The 20,516-nt window shown below is 36.9% G+C and overlaps 1 protein-coding gene across 9 annotated transcripts in view; it reads left to right on the top strand.

Moving 5' to 3' along the window:
• Positions 1-230: 230 nt before the first annotated feature.
• Positions 231-20,516, top strand: part of LOC311093146 (uncharacterized protein) — a 31,172-nt gene continuing 10,886 nt past the window's right edge. For 5 of the 9 annotated variants that reach the window (XM_084130310.1, XM_084130308.1, XM_084130307.1 and 2 more), the window contains exons 1-2: positions 19,839-20,028; positions 20,170-20,496. In XM_084130310.1, coding sequence (XP_083986436.1) covers positions 19,971-20,028; positions 20,170-20,496 — 385 coding nt within the window. In that variant the 5' untranslated portion in view covers positions 19,839-19,970. Of the gene's footprint in view, positions 525-8,996; positions 9,162-9,277; positions 9,596-9,683; positions 9,990-19,838; positions 20,029-20,169; positions 20,497-20,516 lie in introns of those variants that run through there. The other 4 variants (XM_084130313.1, XM_084130314.1, XM_084130312.1 and 1 more) reach the window with 4 other exon arrangements.

The raw sequence follows: 20,516 nt of genomic DNA, 5'->3' as shown, positions 1-20,516 counted from the left end.
GTAATAACATGCAAATCCTCACCTTTTCATCTTTAGTGTGTAATGTTCCTGTTTGAGCATAACAAAGATCTACAAGGTTACAAAGCTCAAAGTCCACTCTAAAGGGAGATATTTCACAGAATTGACTTTCCAAGAACTACAACGAACGACTCTTTAGGACTATGTGTTTTTCTCCAGGATTTATGTTACTCATTTAAATAATCCCCGCCCACGGAATACGCAAAAAAAAAAAAGTGTGAGGCCTGGTTGAGCTGCTGCTATGTGAGACGCTGTTTTTTCAACCCCTTTTCCAAAACTCATTTGTTTGACCTTCCTAAGACTGCCGAACTTAGAGTGATTAAAATTTATTTTAAACACTGTTCCTGAACATTGTAACCCCAACGTTTATCTGTGTGCTGCACATTTTACAGAGGACAGCTTCCAGAACCTAAGAGAGTACATTGCAGGCTACGCACAAAAGCTTCAACTGAAATGAAGCAGTTCCTACTTTGTTGGGACAACCTGTTGTTTGTGGATCACAACTTGTAAGTATGTCTTATTATTTGTAGTTGCGTTCTCTATTAACAGTTCCAATTATAAGTTTTATGTTGTTGCTACGATGTAAACAAAGGGCAAAGCTGTTTGGCTCCGCTCGCCTGCTAGCCAACATTAGTGTTGATTTAGTGTTTACTGTAGCTTTTGTAAGCTCTCGCTTTTGTAAGGCTGTTTGCCATCCTTAATATTTACACCAGAGCAGAACTTGATGTTATGAAGGGACGTGACATTTCCTGAAGACACGCTAAGCGGTGCCAATCACAGCACACTGGGGCATCTAACCAATCACAGCACATTTTGTATTTCGGGAGGAAGAGCTTCATCGAAACAGGAACTGTATGGAGTGTTCGAGCCAGACTGGTGAGAGAGGTGCTGTGATAATGTAAAATACATGAAAAATAATGTGTTTTTTGAACAATCAAGCATGAAAGCCTATTATATTTCTATGTACATTTCTGAAATGCACTTTCTGTAAAGCTGCTTTGAAACAATATGTATTGTGAAAAGCGCTATACAAATAAATTTGAATTGAATTGAATTGAATATTACACCTCAAAAACAAAATCCAGAAGTAGTTGATATGAGGGTTAGACTGTCAAAAATGATTTATGGTTTTATGACGTGTTTATGACAGGATGTCCTTATATGGCGGTTTTATGAGGCCATGTGAAATTTGACCCTGTGTGGTTCCAGGGGGTTTATGGATGTGTGTTTATGACTGTAAGCTGCTTGGTGTGACAAGGAAGTGAATGTTTTTCAGGGTTGTTTTTATTATTGGTGGATAATGTCCACAGATTGGTGAAATTATGAACATTATTTGTTTTTCAGATTTCACTGTATTGTCCATAATGGCTGTGGGAGAGAATAAAAACAGGGTGAATGAAATTAAGAAATAGCATTGACAAATTAAAAACATGTAAAATAACAGATATATGAAATAAGATGAAATTTATTTAAGTATAACTATTTCTAAAAGTAAGTTTTAACCTTTTAAACACCACATTATATGAGTTAAGAATACAAATGTCTGTCTGGTAGTGTCATAATCATAGACTCTGCAACCTCCCTCTCAGGCCATCAGAGGGCGCCCTCGCCCGAATATTGACTCATTCACGCACTACATTTCCCATAACCCCTGTTCTTATCCTAATCATCTCGCTCAGCTGTTTCTCATCTACTGGGCTTTATAGCTGCAGCTCACACAGCATTCTGTGCGAGTTGCAGCTATAAAGCACAGTAGATGAGAAACAGCTTTTGTATTACTACTGTGAACAATTCCGAGCATTTCTTCCTGTGTTAGCATACCTGGTTTGACCCTATTTTGTTCCTTGATCGCGCCAGCCTGCTGCCTGCCTGCTTTACCTCTGCCTGGATACTGGAATTCGACTGTTCGCCGCCTGCATCGACCATTTGCCTGTTTACTGACCACGAATTCTCCTGCTCTCTCCTGCTACTGTTTGCCGGTGTTTTCACCTTTGCCTGTCGACTTCTCTTTTCTAAATAAAGTAGCTGCAAATGGATCTCTCAGACTCTGATGATTCACAACAGAAAACTTTGTCACAATTGGATCCAGCAGCTGTGTCTTCCTTGACTGCCGCTTATACAGCTCAGGCAAGTCAGCTCGAGGCTCACCATCATCAGTTGACTCAGCTCACCGCTTTGACGGAGGAGCTGGTCAAAGCAGTTCAATCTCTCCAAACGCCCACGCCAGAGCTATCTCTCCCGCAACCTAACCCCGCCCGGTCGGCAGAGACCACGCCCTCTGCGAGCCCCCGTCTCGCGCTGCCAGAGAAATTTGACGGGGATCCAAGTAAATGTAGAGGGTTCATTCTTCAATGCTCCTTATTCATCGCTCAACAGCCAACGCTGTATACCACCGAGGCTGGTAAGATCACCTTTGTATGCTCATTACTCACCGGGAGGGCGTTGGATTGGATAACGGCTGTGTGGAGGGAGGATGGCACTGCTTTTCCGTCATTTGAGATATTTTTATGCCGCTTTCGTGAAGTATTTGAGCACTCCAAGGAGGGTAAGAGTTGGGGCGATCGTCTGCTTGAATTTACGCAGGGCAAATTAACCGCTGCAGAATATGCACTCAGTTTTCGTACCCTCGCAGCCCAAACCTCCTGGGTTAATGACACGCTAAAAGTGATCTTCCGTAGAGGCTTAACTCACAAACTTTAGTCTGAACTAGCCTGTCGGGATGAAGGCAGAAACTTGGATGAATTCATCAACCTCACGATTCAGATTGACAATCTCCTACGATTTTGCCGAGCGAGTCATCGCACTGTTCAAGCCCCCCGGCACGTACCGATTCCTCGTCCCTCAGTAACCGTTCCAGTTGATGACTCCGAACCCATGCAACTCAACACGTACCATTTGTCAGCTGATGAACGTGAGGGACGTATTACACAACGTCTGTGCATGTACTGCGGCGAGGCTGTCGACGACATTATCTATTCGGACACTCTGGCTGACCATGTGCAATACGTTCGAGCGGTCCTTCAGAGGCTCATCCAGCACCAACTGTACGCCAAAATAGAAAAGTGTGAGTTCCACCAGACGTCCACTACCTTCCTGGGGTACGTAATCAGCCCGGACGGAGTCGCCATGGATGAGGGAAAAGTCAGAGCAGTCCTAGAGTGGCCACAACCCACCACTCTAAAAGAACTCCAGCGCTTCCTCTGGTTTGCCAACTTTTATCGCCACTTTATAAGAAACTTCAATTCAGTGGCAAACCCCCTCATGTCCCTGGTTAAGAAGGGCTCGCATCGTCTCCCTTGGGATGAATCAGCAACCCAAGCTTTTAACCAACTCAAGCAGCGTTTCACCTCAGCGCCCATCCTGTCCCATCCGGATCCTGAAATGCCCTTTGTGGTTGAAGTGGACGCATCCACAATCTGTGCTCTGTCACAATCACAGACTCTGCAACCTCCCTCTCAGGCCATCACAGGGCTCCCTTGCCTGAATATTGACTCATTCACGCACTACATTTCCCATAACCCCTGTTCTTATCCTAATCATCTCGCTCAGCTGTTTCTCATCCATTGGGCTTTATAGCTGCAACTCGCACAGAATGCTGTGCTAAAATAGTGAATAATAGTTCATATTTGAAATGTCAAATTATCAAGTATACGTATTTTAATCTAATACACAACAAAATACTGACTTAGATAAATAAACATAAAATAGTGAATAATAGTACATATTATTTAAAATGCTAAATGATCAATAAGTATTTTAATCTAATACACAAAACACTGACTTACATAAATAAAACATAAAATAGTGAATAATAGTTCATATTATTTGAAATGTTAAATTATCAAGTATAAGCATTTTAATCTAAAACATCAGTGATATAGGGTCATCATGTGGGCGCCACAATATACTGTTTTACTCAGATAAACAAAACAAAATAAACTAAATAAGATGTTAAATTATCAAGTATAAGTATTTTAATCCATTACATCAGTGATATAGAGTCATCATGCGGACACCACAATATACTGACTTGCATAGATAAATAAAACATAAAATAGTGAATAATAGTTTGTTTTGTTTGAAACAAGACGTTAAATTATCAAGTATTTTAAAGGTTTAAACGTGTTGAAGTGAACTTACCATCTGTGAAATTAGGAGGTCTTTTTGTCACTGGTTAAAGTCATAGATCCTTGAATTTCTGAGCAGAAGAGATGTTTGCTCTCCGTTTGCTAAATTGAAAATGAAGATTGTTTCCATCATGGCAGGGGCACAGGCCCTCCCTAACCCTAACCCTAACCCTAACCCTAACCCTAACCCCTCCCCTTCCTCTCTGTGTAGTTGCTATGTATTAGCATATGCAGTTTGTTTCAGAAAACATCAAGCAATTCAAAGATAGGCCGGTCACCTGGTGTTTTACAATCAAAGACGTCACAGACTCCTATCATAAAATCTCCTATCTGAAGCCTTCCTGTCTGGCAGGGAGACCTAAAATGTGACCATTTTGACACTTCACAGGGACCAGGCTGTAAGATCAGTATAGTTAGATGTTTATACTAGTGTCTTCAGGAAAAAGTCAGGGGTCAAAACAAAATGGCCAGGAAGCTACATTATATATAGCCTACTCTTATCCAGTGATTGTTCTGACCAGTTAAATCATCCTTCCTTCCTGGGGGTGCTGTCCCCCATCCTGTTGTTCTTGGAGAAAGCGTGAAAGAAAGATGAAACCTAAAAATGAAACTCAATTCTGACGCCTTTTGCAGATCAGATTTAATTTTCTAACTTTTAAACTTAGAACACAGTATTAGAAAACCCTTTGACTTTATGAATACACAAAAATTACAGCTTAATGATTTTTTTATATTTTTGTGCATTTATTTAAAGACTATGTACCATAGTCACTGAGAGTGACAGAGCTGTGTGTTTTTAGCTAAAATGGTGTGACAGTCACAGCAGTGGGGGTTCCAGACATAATGATTTTGTACTGTGACTGTATATTCTACCTGTACACCTAAACACTACCCTCACAGAAAACTTTCTCTGTTTTTTACATTTTCAAAAAATATAAATAAATATAATTTATAAGGTGTTTTGCTCATGGGTCACATTTTGCTCAGGTCAAAAATACCTGAAAAACACACACACACACACACACACACACACACACACACACACACACACACACACACACACACACACACACACACACACACACACACACACACACACACACAAGGGTTCTATAAAAATAAACGTATCTATATTTTAAATTAAATGATTATAGATAAAATGTATAACGCAATGAATAATATCAGAATTGGTACAAAATTTATTTAAACAGTTTTAGTTAGTAAATAAACTGTTTAATAAGTTATTAAATAAGTTGGCAAAATAAATATAAAAACACCTTACATTTTCAGAGCGCTGAAGAAGTAGTTGTTTATGCAATGATAAAAAACAATCCAAAAAGCAAATAGTTTAAGTGGTCGTAAACAAAACCGTCCCAGATCCTCCAGGGATAAACTACAGTGTGAAATTAATGTTTCAGACCCTCACAGAGATGAGAGGAGTTACAGGCCTGATGAGCCTCTGGGACACAATGTCACAGCATACAGCATCAACTATTTTGATCTGAATCAAATTAATGCCTGCACTATCCGATGTGTGTGAAGCAGTGTCAAGAAACAGGCTGAAACAAAAATCAACAATAACCCCTAAACATATTTCACTTTTTCTTTCTTAGCAAAAAAAAAAAAAAAAAAGTTGTTAAAACGAGCTGTTAACAATGTTAACACTTATTAATCAAAAGATATCTGAGATTTTATATTTGAGATTTTGTGAATATGTATGCTATACTTTTGTGAGGGGTTGAAAAACCACACTGCATCCCAACAAGACAATGCGTGGGCCTTCTGCTATAGCCTTTCTGCTGTCATCTGAACACGTGTGGTTAGACCAAAGTAAAGGTGCAATACACAGCAGGATGTTACACGACGGTCTCATGAAACAGACTAAACTGAACATGCTTACTTTCACATACAGCTGTCCATTCACAATGACCCAATGGCATTACAACAACACTGATATAAAACATTTTACTGAAACAAAATATTTACCCAAATAAAATGGAGCAAACATAATCACTTTAATACATGTACTCCCATCCCTATAAATTCTAAATAACTCAATTGCTGGTGTTATGATATGAACATGCATTTTTGACCATAAATATAGACAGAATTATTATAGGCTAGTGTGATATATGGATCCATTTTTTATTTGTATAATTACTTATTTATAGACTTAAATTACTTAACAAGCTGGTTTGTAAAAATCCGTATATTTTGGTGATTCGCTTATCGTTGATAAAATCAACATTCAGAAAGTTTCTCCCACCCTGACAAATGTTTTTTTTTTCATATCACAAAACTCTTAATACTCAGGACACAGGCATAATAAAATGATTTGTTGTAGTATAATTTAATGATTTTTTTTTATATGTAAAGAAATATATTTGATATTTATAGAATGGAATTTTAAAGGTGCTGTAAGCGATCTCGGTTGGCGTAACCTCTTGTTGATGTTTGAATTATTATCAAACAAAACGGAGGCTAGCTAGACCCTCCCTCCTCCTCATCCGCGCACTAACCCCCGAACCCCACCCCCACATCACAGGCAGCTAGCGGATAGTGAGGAGATGTTTGCGGTATGTGAAAAAAAAATGTTTGGCCTAAAAAACGCGTGAGATCGCTTATAGCACCTTTAACATGACGTTGCACATATGACATAGGTATTTGAAGTGCAGCGTGGGAAAATGTTTTAGACTCGAGCGAAGCGAAGGCGTGGGCGTTCAGCATTGGTTGTTATTCTCTCGCCATACTGCTCTTTTCATCTCAAACCGGTGAGGTTAGATCAAAACAAGTAACAGCATCCAGAATAACAGCAGACTGTCAGACACAGTAGAGTCAAACGACAAAAAGAACACCTGCTCATTCTGTTGACCTTTCAGGATAAAAATCTGTAGATTTGAGCAATACAGACTAAGCCACACCAATATGCAATAGTTGCAAGAAATCAAACCTGGGCTCTTGTCTATGTTAGCAATACCACATCAGCAACTTCCTTTTTGGCCTCATGTATTGGCATCTAAAACATCAGGAACGAATAGTGGCAGGCCTCTGTGGACTTACACATTGACTAAGTTTATTTAGTAACTGAGAACTGCATTAAGCAGTCATTCTAGGACAGTGCTTCTCAAACCTGTCCTGAAGACCCCCCTGTCACAGTGTCTGGTTTGTGTTCCCTTGGTCTCCACTAGAGGTCCTCTTCCCCCACGGTGTCATTCACATTATGAACTGCATTTCCCACAATCCTTGTCTGCACTCAACATTGATCATTGTACACAGCTGTTTCCCGTTCCCATGTTAGTTCTGTGTGTATTTATACCCTGCCTGTTTTATCACTCGTTCTGGTATCCTTGTTTTATGTCACCCGCTTCTCTGTGTTCTTCAAGCCTGTTTATTGTGTTTTGGACTGCTTATATGGATTACGACCTTTTGCCTGTTATTGGATTATGATACGGATTACCCTAAATAAAACTGCGTTTGGATTATCACCTTTTCCTTCGTGTGCGTGCCGTGACACCCCCACTCACACATTTTGTATGTCTATCTCATCTAACACACCTGATTCAACTCATCAGCTTCACTGTAAAATCAAATTAGTTGGACTTACTTAAAAAAAGCATGCAAATCGATTGCCTTAAAAAAACAATTAAAGTGAAATAGGAATAGTATGTGGTACTGACAAATGCTTAGTTAGTATAGTTCACTTACACAAGAGTTCTAGTACCTAAAAAAGAACTGTAGAGAGTACTTGATAATTTACTTTAAATAAAATATAATTGTTACCATTGTTGTGTTTTGCATGCTGAATGTTGAAGTCTGTGTGACTCAAGTATGATTGATTGCAAGATTGTCACAAATATAGAGGGATTATATAGACCCAATTAAAAGTTTCACAAGGTGTTTAGGATATAAGTGTTAGCAACAAAATTATAAAAGATCATTAATTGATATGAAATTATATTATACATCATTCATTCATATATATACTTCTCTTCCTATGAAACCGAATAACTGATTTCTTGTTGCATTCGCTGCATCAATGGGAAGAGAATTACAGTAGTATAAATGAAGTTCCAAGTGCCCAACCAAAGGGATCACTAATCGCCATAATGGTGACTAAAAACATTTTAGGAAAATCAACATCAATTTATGAAGTCAACTTATGTGATGTTCTCTCAAATTTTTCAGTTGTATTAAAATTTCAACATTTAAGATGACTTTGGGAAATGAGTGAATGCAAACAGAGAAAAATAATTGCAGAAGTGGAGGAAATGAGTAAAAAGTCCATTAAGATTTTCCCCGCCTCAAAAACTACACTCAAACCAATCAATTAATCTTAACTTGGGTTTGCTTAGTAAACAAAGCATAGTATGTGAATAGTGCAGATTACTAGATTTTTACAATTAAGTTAAGACATTAAGTAAAGTTAACTAAATAGTGTTAGTTAGAATCACTGTTGGATTTTACAGTGTTTACTTAGGTGTGTCTGATAAGGGAGACTTCCAAAATGTGCAATGGTGGTGGTCCCCAACAGGTTTGAGAAGCTCTGTTCTAGGAGGCCTAAGAAAAGTGATATGGTCCCATGGCCCTATTTCCTGAAACACCAAAGTAAATGCAAAAAGTAAAATGCTATTTTATCTTGGCAACATGTTTTCTAATAGCTGACTGCTACTTAGCACCTTTGAGGGCTGCAGACCACTGGGAAAACTGTAATGGGAAAATGTAATGCACAATGTAAACATGTCTTTCCATCTACAATCTCGGTGTATCTTTTGCACAAGTGATGTATAGGCTTGGCAATAAAGGTCCACCCACTGAGGACTTCTTTCTTTCTTCTTTTGTTTCTCCTTGCAGGCCATTTTCCGTCAAACTGGGTGGCGTTTGATTGTAAGATTGCCGTATTTAGGCTAGTTAAAAGTGGTATACATCTAACATTCTTTCAGATCTTTGGAACTGCAGACATGAGCACCTCGACGCATTGTTGGATACTGTCATGTTTCTGCATGTTTGCTTCACACAGTAAGTTATTTGACATTTTTGCCTGAAATTTCAGTTGAGAACATTCTGTTTTACTAATCTCACCTCATTAATTTTAAAGAGTAAAAAAGTGATTTTTTTTACTCTCTCGTTTTCAGCTACTTACTCATTCCTCCTGACTCAGTCACCGGACCTCATACACGTCTCAGTTGGTGACACTGTACAATTAAGATGTACATTTGAGCTTAGTTTTTCTTACTGCTATCTTGCTGCAACATGGCAAAAGCTGAACCTACGGACTGGTAAACTCACACCGGCGAGGTCTGGCTCTAAGTCCGATTTACTTCAACATGATGATAAAACTTGCGTTGTTACTTTAACAGATGTAAAAAAGAATGATTCAGGTTTGTACTACTGCATTGGCCAGTATAACTCAATGACTATTGTTGGCAGTGGAAGCAGGGTGATCGTAACAGGTAAATCTGGGGTTAAGTCTCATCAACTTTTCTATGGGTCACGGTCACTATAACAGATAACATTCTGATGTGATGATATGTGTTGTAGATCACTCTGTTGAGGAACCAGAACTATCCATCTTATACTCACCACCAGAAACTGGCTCATCATCGGTACCGCTGCAGTGTCTGGTGACCGGAGTTGTCCCGTCTCAAGTGCAGGTGTTCTGGAGGATTGGAGAGAAAGCGCATGTTGGATGGACCGAATCCGCCTGGACAAACTCCACTGATTCAGCCACAGAATTCACGCGTGCTCATCTCTCTATTTCTGCAGATGAGTGGGCAGAAACCGATGAAATCCAATGCTTTGCTGAATATAATGGCAAGAACACGTCCAAAACTCTGAAGAGATACGGTGCGTATAAATATAAACTACAATAATTATAGTAAATTATGCATAGTTACATGCAACTAACGCCAAACCTTAACCCTAACCCTAATTATATAGTTAATAACTATAACTTAGTACTTAAAGGACAAATCCAGTGAAAAATGAACCTAGGGGTAATTAACACATGGTTACCGAGTCGATCGTTCCCTGCGATGCGTTTTCATGACGTTCGTGGCTCGATTAGTCGAGACTGTTTTCCAAGATGGATCCTGCATGTCAACGGGTAATGTACTGTCTTTATAAAGTATCTTCTTATTAAACTGTCTGTACACTTACAAAGTTCTCAATGCTTCGGTTTGTATGTAAGGACCCTCATTATGCTACCGTGTTAGTGTGAGGCTATTTTGAGCCTTGTTAGTGGTATTAACTAGCGATTTATTTTTACTTACTCTGTGCCCCATATACTACTGCTATGAGCTAATCTGTTTTTAAAGATAAAACTCTATACATTCGATTTTCATGAAAACGCATCGCAGGGAACGATCGACTCGGTAACCATGTGTTAATTACCCCTAGGTTCATTTTTCACTGGATTTGTCCTTTAATTGTGTAATTACACTGTAACAAGGACACCTTAAAAATAAAGTGTGACCAAAGGTTGTCTAGATTCAAGAGGTCATTTACACAAATGTTTTTTTCTCTCTTTTCTTTGGCAGTGGTTTTGTGTGTGTTAACATATATCAAAACCTTGATGAAGTGATTAAAAATGATTAGAATAGCCCTTATAAGAAGAATAAGTTTAATAATTCTGTTCTACAAATTAAAATTTAATCTCTATTATGTGAACAAAATAATACATTTTCATAAATTCAAGCAAGATACATTGGTCGATATAAAGAATTCCAAAGAATTGAACCTCGGTCTCCACTATAGAACATTACATGATAAATATTAATTATGTATATAATTGTGATGGTTAATATTTCAGGACTGTTTCAAAGGACTCAGTCTTTCTGGCCTCTATACTGTGGCTTTGGGACAGCATTCCTGGCTATGGCTGTGATCTTCTCTATTTGTTTATGCCAAGGTAAAGATTTAAATCAATCTGGATACCCATTTAATTATTAATTTGTTAAAAAAAAAAAAAATGTACAAATATTATAACTAACTAACATACTTAAATCAGCACATCCGAGAAAATTATTACCAGTATTCATATGTTTTTATCTAGTCTGTATGTAATCTGTGGTAAAAGTACATAATTCTCATAAGAAGAAAAATTATAAAAAACAAATGTGAAAAAACAAATAAATAACTGAAAAAACATGGGTTACTTACAAATTATTGGTAACACTTTACAATAGGTTAGTTAATGTATGAACTAACATGAACTAAAAATGAGCAATACATTTGTTACAGTATTTATTAGTCTTTGTTAATGTAAAAATACAGTCGTTCGTTGTTTGTTCATGTTAGTTCAATGTTGAAATTCACATTAACTAAGATTAATAAATGCTGTAAAAGTATTGTTCATTCTTAGATCATGTTAACCAATTAAAGGTTCATTCCGTGTCGAATCAACCACATTTCGGAAACTTCCTCGGCTCAAAGTTTTGATTTTGTAAATATTTTTTCTAAAGACAAACATAAATAGTGATGAAAGCCAAAATATTAAATGTCATGGATGTATATTTACTGAGTAATCCACTATTTTGTAGAGGGGGTTAAAATGACAATTTTCACCTGAGATTTGGAGCCAAGTTACAGGCTGGTAAAAATTACTTTAGAAAGATGGCAGTATAATTATTTTATTTTTAAACAGAGATTGGTAGGTCTATAAGTTGACTTTAGCAATCTTTGTTGCATTATATGCCAACAGTGAAAGTTCAAAAATGGGAAAAAGCACTTCCTGTGTTTTTTTGCTTCAAGCATGAGACTAACTCAAGAGGTATTAAAGATACCGCTTAAAGGTTTTTAAGAAATATTTATTTTGGTATCTTCATTATAAAGGCCCTATATGGTTCGATGGAGATCTTAATGCAGCTCCATGAATAAATTGGTAAATTGTCCACTTTTTCAGTCGTCAAAAAACAAATGTGGGTCACTTTGCATACAGCTGATACTTTTTTTTTTTAAAGAGGAATATCTGAACAACAATGTTGAAACTTAAATGTATCTAATTTTTTTCTATAAACACAATTGTATGAATATACCAGTCTGAGAGCCATAAACACGTTTTTTCTAAAGTTTGTGTGCCTATCACTCAAAAAGTATTCTACTGTAAACTGTACTGTATGCAATTCAGTGCATATGTTATAAACATGTAGTCATCTTCTAGTGCATTAAATCTGCCAGTGGCTTCATCATAACACACAATTGCATTGAATGTATCGTTTTATTAAATATATTGTATTTACCCTTAACAGGTACAGAGTGAAGCGACTGCAGACATTTCATCTGTAATGGTAAGCATGGTATAATCTAATAATTATAGACTGATATTTATATATACAGATAGTATTATTGTTTGTTAATTATCCCATTTGAATGGTTGTTGGTGAATTTGTGAAAACGTAACATTAAAACAAAAAATCTTGACAAAAAATACTTAATATACTTTCACCTGAAGAGTCAAAATGATTTGTCAAGTAATAGTTTTGGTGTGGATATATTAAACTTCTTATTTTTTTTGTCTAGTTTTATCCAGTGGATCCCATGAATTTTGGACAGACTTTAAGTCCAACAAGAAAAAAATAAAGGTAAAAAGAAAATGTATGTATTTTCTATTTGTATGTACTTTTTGACTGTAGACTTGCAGCCTGGTCTCATTGTTAATACGCAGATATTAATACGTAATTTTCAAAAACACAAAACATACTTTTTTGTATGTTTGGATAGATGCTGAAATGTATAATAAGGACGTATCTGCAACATTCATTTTATAGCTACAAAACATTAAATATTTACAAATCTTTCATTTCATAAAGATATCTGTATGATTTCCCTTGACCCTACTCCAAAACCTAAACATACCCATTTTATACAGAATATATATAGAATAAAATTTAATGGACAGAGATGTGTAGGGAAATGACAATTTTAGTAACAATATAGCATTAAAAAGATATTTTGAGCCGCTAATCCTACTCCTACCCTTAAACTTACCCATAGCCATTTCTTAAAACTATGTAAGGTTATGAAGAAAAACATAACAGGCAGACAAGTGTTATCACAATTTATTTATTCAGATAATCTGTTCTTTTTTTCAGGGCATCAATGGAGATCAGTGTTAATGAAAGGAATGCAAAGGAATGTTGGAGTATGCCACACAATCATTGAAATGAAAGTTAATTATATTGAAATTTACATCCTTCTAATGTAGAGTTGTTGTTAAATCAAAATTATAACAATAATCTGTATTATTGTTTGATTATGTCTCCTCTTGGTTCCAAATAAAGATATTTTTACTTTTTAAAAGCTGGAATTCCATTTTTAAGTATTAGGAACAGAAATTGCCCTCTGCCATTGAATCCTTTGTTAGGAAGCCAACTTTTATTGTTGTGCAAAGATTCTTGAGGAACCTCTTAAGTTATATTTGAGAGCTAAATATTTTCAGTAAATAACGACTTATATTTCACTCTATTCAAAGCTTTTATATGGTATAGGAAAACTGGAAATATAGAGACCATGGGGTTTGTTTTGTATTTTGCAGTTTATGTCTGCATCATTCAAACACATGATATATTAGAAGATTGCCAAAGCTTGAAGGAATTACACTTCACTGAACAACATTACTCATAATCTCTAAAAGTAAGATCAACGAATCTGAGACTTTCTGACATTCTCATGACAACTTGCTATTACTCCTCAATTCCAAATTAATTTCCATACCTGTACTGAATATGACTCTTCAGTAGTGAACCGTGACTCCTGAACCTTGGCCCTCTCACCCACTTCCCTCGTCAGAAAAATCAGCATAGCTTACGGTGTTCTCTTCTAAAGTACTGCAGAAGTTACATTTGACAAGAAATGCAACAAGCAAACAGCACAGTGAGTGTGAGTTATCACCAAAATAAAACAAAATGTAATAACATGCAAATCCTCACCTTTTCATCTTTAGTTAGTGTGTAATGTTCCTGTTTGAGCATAACAAAGATCTACAAGGTTACAAAGCTCAAAGTCTACTCTAAAGGGAGATATTTCACAGAATTGACTTTCCAAGAACTACAACGAACGACTCTTTAGGACTATGTGTTTTTCTCCAGGATTTATGTTACTCATTTAAATAATCCCCGTCCACGGAATACGGAAAAAAAAAAGAAAAAAAAAATGTGTGAGGCCTGGTTGAGCTGCTGCTATGTGAGACGCTGTTTTTTCAACCCCTTTTCCAAAACTCATTTGTTTGACCTTCCTGAGGCTGACGAACTTAGAGTGATTAAAATTTATTTTAAACACTGTTCCTGAACATTGTAACCCCAACGTTTATCTGTGTGCTGCACATTTTACGGAGGACAGCTTCCAGAACCTAAGAGAGTACAATGCAGGCTACGCACAAAACTGAAACGGAGCAGTTCCTACTTTGTTGGGACAACCTGTTGTTTGTGGATCACAACTTGTAAGTATGTCTTATTATTTGTAGTTGCGTTCTCTATTAACAGTTCCAATTATAAGTTTTATGTTGTTCCTACGATGTAAACAAAGGGCAAAGCTGTTTGGCTCCGCTCGCCTGCTAGCCAATATTAGTGTTGATTTAGTGTTAACTGTAGCTTTTGTAAGCTCTCGCATTTGTAAGGCTGTTTGCCATCCTTAATATTTACACCAGAGCAGAACTTGATGTTATGAAGGGGTGTGACATTTCCCGAAGACACGCTAAGCGGTGCCAATAGCTAGGGCAGCTAACCAGTCACAGCACATTTTGTATTTCGGGAGGAAGAGCTTCATCGAAACAGGAACTGTATGGAGTGTTCGAGCCAGACTGGTGAGAGAGGTGCTGTAATAATGTAAAATACATGAAAAATAATGTGTTTTTTGAACAATCAAGCATGAAAGCCTATTCTATTACACCTCAAAAACAAAATCCAGAAGTAGTTGATATGAGGGTTAGACTGTCAAAATGATTTATGGTTTTATGACATGTGTTTATGACAGGATGTCCTTATATGGCGGTTTTATGAGGCCATGTGAAATTTGACCCTGTGTGGTTCCAGGGGGTTTATGGATGTGTGTTTATGACTGTAAGCTGCTTGGCGTGACAAGGAAGTGAATGTTTTTCAGGGATGTTTTTATTATTGGTGGATAATGTCCACAGATTGGTGAAATTATGAACATGGAGAGATCTGTAATGGATTTGTTTTTCAGATTTTACTGTATTGTCCATAATGGCTGTGGGAGAGAATAAAAACAGGGTGAATGAAATTAAGAAATAGCATTGACAAATTAAAAACATGTAAAATAACAGATATATGAAATAAGATGAAATTTATTTAAATATAACTATTTCTAAAAGTAAGTTTTAACCTTTTAAACACCACATTATATGAGTTAAGAATACAAATGTCTGTCTGATAGTGTCACAATCATAGACTCTGCAACCTCCCTCTCAGGCCATCAGAGGGCGCCCTCGCCCGAATATTGACTCATTCACGCACTACATTTCCCATAACCCCTGTTCTTATCCTAATCATCTCGCTCAGCTGTTTCTCATCTACTGGGCTTTATAGCTGCAACTCACACAGCATTCTGTGCGAGTTGCAGCTATAAAGCCCAGTAGATGAGAAACAGCTTTTGTATTACTACTGTGAACAATTCCGAGCATTTCTTCCTGTGTTTGCATACCTGGTTTGACCCTATTTTGTTCCTTGATCGCGCCAGCCTGCTGCCTGCCTGCTTTACCTCTGCCTGGATACTGGAATTCGACTGTTCGCCGCCTGCATCGACCATTTGCCTGTTTACTGACCACGAATTCTCCTGCTCTCTCCTGCTACTGTTTGCCGGTGTTTTCACCTTTGCCTGTCGACTTCTCTTTTCTAAATAAATTAGCTGCAAATGGATCTCTCAGACTCTGATGATTCACAACAGATAGTCTCGAATAGCCTATCGTGGAATTTTTCGGCACCGAAGAAATATGTCAGAATGATTTCAGATTACACAGTCACGTCCATAAATAAACAATAGAGGTTATATGAAACAAGATGTAAATTATCAAGTATAAGTATTTTAATCTAATACACAACGAAATACTGACTTGCATAGATAAAACATAAAATAGTGAATAATAGTTCATATTTGAAATGTCAAATTATCAAGTATTTTAATCTAATACACAACAAAATACTGACATAGATAAAACATAAAATAGTGAATAATAGTTCATATTATTTGAAATGTTAAATTATCAAGTATAAGCATTTTAATCTAAAACATCAGTGATATAGGGTCATCATGTGGGCGCCACAATATACTGACTTGCATATAAATAAAACATAAAATAGTGAATAATAGTTTGTTTTGTTTGAAATAAGACGTTAAATTATCAAGTATTTTAAAGGTTTAAACGTGTTGAAGTGAACTTACACTCATCTGTGAAATTAGGAGGTCTTTTTGTCACTGGTTAAAGTCATAGATCCTTGAATTTCTGAGCAGAAGAGATGTTTGCTCTCCGTTTGCTAAATTGAAAATGAAGATTGTTTCCATCATGGCAGGGGCACAGGCCCTCCCTAACCCTAACCCTAACCCTAACCCTAACCCTAACCCCTCCCCTCCCTCTCTGTGTAGTTGCTATGTATTAGCATGCAGTTTGTTTCAGAAAACATCAAGCAATTCAAAGATAGGCCGGTCACCTGGTGTTTTACAATCAAAGACGTCACAGACTCCTATCATAAAATCTCCTATCTGAAGCCTTCCTGTCTGGCAGGGAGACCCAAAATGTTACCATTTTGACACTTCACAGGGACCAGGCTGTAAGATCAGTATAATTAGATGTTTATACCAGTGTCTTCAGGAAAAAGTCAGGGGTCAAAACAAAATGGCCAGGAAGCTACATTTTATAGCCTACTCTTATCCAGTGATTGTTCTGACCAGTTAAATCTTCCTTCCTTCCTGGGGGTGCTGTCCCCCATCCTGTTGTTCTTGGAGAAAGCGTGAAAGAAAGATGAAACCTAAAAATGAAACTCAATTCTGACGCCTTTTGCAGATCAGATATAATTTTCTAACTTTTAAACTTAGAACACAGTATTAGAAAACCCTTTGACTTTATGAATACACAAAAATTACAGCTTAATGATTGTTTATATTTTTGTGCATTTATTTAAAGACTATGTACCATAATATAAATTATCTTGAGCGTTTCTGAGAGTGACAGAGCTGTGTGTTTTTAGCTAAAATGGTGTGACAGTCACAGCAGTGGGGGTTCCAGACATAATGATTTTGTACTGTGACTGTATATTCTACCAGTACACCTAAACACTACCCTCACAGAAAACTTTCTCTGTTTTTTACATTTTCAAAAAATATAAATAAATATAATTTATAAGGTGTTTTGCTCATGGGTCACATTTTGCTCAGGTCAAAAATACCTGAACCACACACACACACACACACACACACACACACACACACACACACACACACACACACACACACACACACACACACACACACACACACACACACACACACAAGGGTTCTATAAAAATAAACATATCTATATTTTAAATTAAATGATTATAGATAAAATGTATAACGCAATGAATAATATCAGAATTGGTACAAAATTGATTTAAACAGTTTTAGTTAGTAAATAAGTTGGCAAAATAAATAAATAAATATAAAAACACCTTACATTTTCAGAGCGCTGAAGAAGAAGTTGTTTATGCAATGATAAAAAACAATCCAAAAAGCAAATAGTTTAAGTGGTCGTAAACAAAACCGTCCCAGATCCTCCAGGGATAAACTACAGTGTGAAATTAATGTTTCAGACCCTCACAGAGATGAGAGGAGTTACAGGCCTGATGAGCCTCTGGGACACAATGTCACAGCATACAGCATCAACTATTTTGATCTGAATCAAATTAATGCCTGCACTATCCGATGTGTGTGAAGCAGTGTCAAGAAACAGGCTGAAACAAAAATCAACAATAACCCCTAAACATATTTCACTTTTTCTTTCTTTCTTAGCAAAAAAACAAAAACAAAAACAAAAAAAATTTGTTAAAACAAGCTGTTAACAATGTTAACACTTATTAATCAAAAGATATCTGATATTTTATATTTGAGATTATGTGAATATGTATGCTATACTTTGGTGAGGGGTTGAAAAACCACACTGCATCCCAACAAGACAATGCGTGGGCCTTCTGCTATAGCCTTTCTGCTGTCATCTGAACACGTGTGGTTAGACCAAAGTGCAATACACAGCAGGATGTTACACGACGGTCTCATGAAACAGACTAAACTGAACATGCTTACTTTCACATACAGCTGTCCATTCACAATGACCCAATGGCATTACAACAACACTGATATAAAACATTTTACTGAAACAAAATATTTACCCAAATAAAATGGAGCAAACATAATCACTTTAATACATGTACTCCCATCCCTATAAATTCTAAATAACTCAATTGCTGGTGTTATGATATGAACATGCATTTTTGACCATAAATATAGACAGAATTATTATAGGCTAGTGTGATATATGGATCCATTTTTTTATTTGTAAACTTACTTATTTATAGACTTAAATTACTTTACAAGCTGGTTTGTAAAAATCCATATATTTTGGTGATTCACTTATCGTTGATAAAATCAACATTCAGAAAGTTTCTCCCTTTTTTTCATATCACAAAACTCTTAATACTCAGGACTCAGGAATAAAATGATTTGTTTTAGTATAATTTAATGATTTTTTTTTCTATGTAAAGAAATATATTTGATATTTATAGAATGGAATTTTAACATGACGTTGCACATATGACATAGGTATTTGAAGTGCAGGAAATGTTTTAGACTCAGTTTGCGAGCGAAGGCGTGGGTGTTCAGCATTGGTTGTTATTCTCTCGCCATACTGCTCTTTTCATCTCAAACCCGTGAGGTTAGATCAAAACAAGTAACAGCATCCAGAAAAACAGCAGACTGTCAGACACAGTAGAGTCAACCGACAAAAAGAACACCTGCTCATTCTGTTGACCTTTCAGGATAAAAATCTGTAGATTTGAGCAATACAGACTAAGCCACACCAATATGCAATAGTTGCAAGAAATCCAACCTGGGCCCTTGTCTATGTGTCTATGTTAGCGATACCACATCAGCACAACTTCCTTTTTGGCCTCATGTATTGGCATCTAAAACATCAGGAACGAATAGTGGCAGGCCTCTGCGGACTGACACATTGACTAAGTTTATTTCCAAGTTAGTGACCGAGAACTGCATTAAGCAGTCATTCTAGGACAGTGCTTCTCAAACCTGTCCTGAGGACTGTCCTCCACTACACATTTTGTATGTATATCTCATCTAACACACCTGATTCAACTTATCAGCTTTACTTGGGTGTGTCTGATAAGGGAGACTTCCAAAATGTGCAATGGTGGTCCCCAACAGGTTTGAGAAGCTCTGTTCTAGGAGGCCTAAGAAAAGTGATATGGTCCCATGGCCCTATTTCCTGAAACACCAAAGTAAATGCAAAAAGTAAAATGCTATTTTATCTTGGCAACATGTTTTCTAACTAGCTTACTGATTTAGCACCTTTGAGGGCTGCAGACCACTGGGAAAACTGTAATGCACAATGTAAACATGTCTTTCCATCTACAGTCTTGGTGTATCCATCACAAGTGTATGTATAGGCTAAAGGTCCACCCACTGAGGACTTCTTTCTTTCTTCTTTTGTTTCTCCTTGCAGGCCATTTTCCGTCAAACTGGGTGGCGTTTGATTGTAAGATTGCCGTATTTAGGCTAGTTAAAAGTGGTATACATCTAACATTCTTTCAGATCTTTGGAAGTGCAGACATGAGCACCTCGACGCATTGTTGGATACTGTCATGTTTCTGCATGTTTGCTTCACCCAGTAAGTATTTGACATTTTTGCCTGAAATTTCAGTTGAGAACATTCTGTTTTAAGTATCTCACCTCATTAATTTTAAAGAGTAAATTTAATTTGATATTCTAGTCATAATAATTAAGACTTTTTGTATCCTCTCATTTTCAGCTACTTACTCATTCCTCCTGACTCAGTCACCGGACCTCATACACGTCTCAGTTGGTGACACTGTACAATTAAGATGTACATTTGAGCATAGAGTTTCTTACTGCTATAGTGCTGCAACATGGCAAAAGATGAACCTACGGACTGGTAAACTCACACCGGCGAGGTCTGGCTCTCAGTCCGATTTATTTCAACATGATGATAAAACTTGCGTTGTTACTTTAACAGATGTAACAAAGAATGATTCAGGTTTGTACTACTGCATTGGCCACAATGGCCAGTATAACTCAATGACTATTGTTGGCAGTGGAAGCAGGGTGATCGTAACAGGTAAATCTGGGGTTAAGTCT

This window comes from Abramis brama, assembly GCF_963993115.1.
Source record: "Abramis brama genome assembly, chromosome: 12".
NCBI classification, from domain to species: Eukaryota; Metazoa; Chordata; class Actinopteri; order Cypriniformes; family Leuciscidae; genus Abramis; species Abramis brama.
The sequence above is the reverse complement of the archived record's forward strand: the minus strand, read 5'-3'. Positions and strand labels throughout refer to the sequence as shown.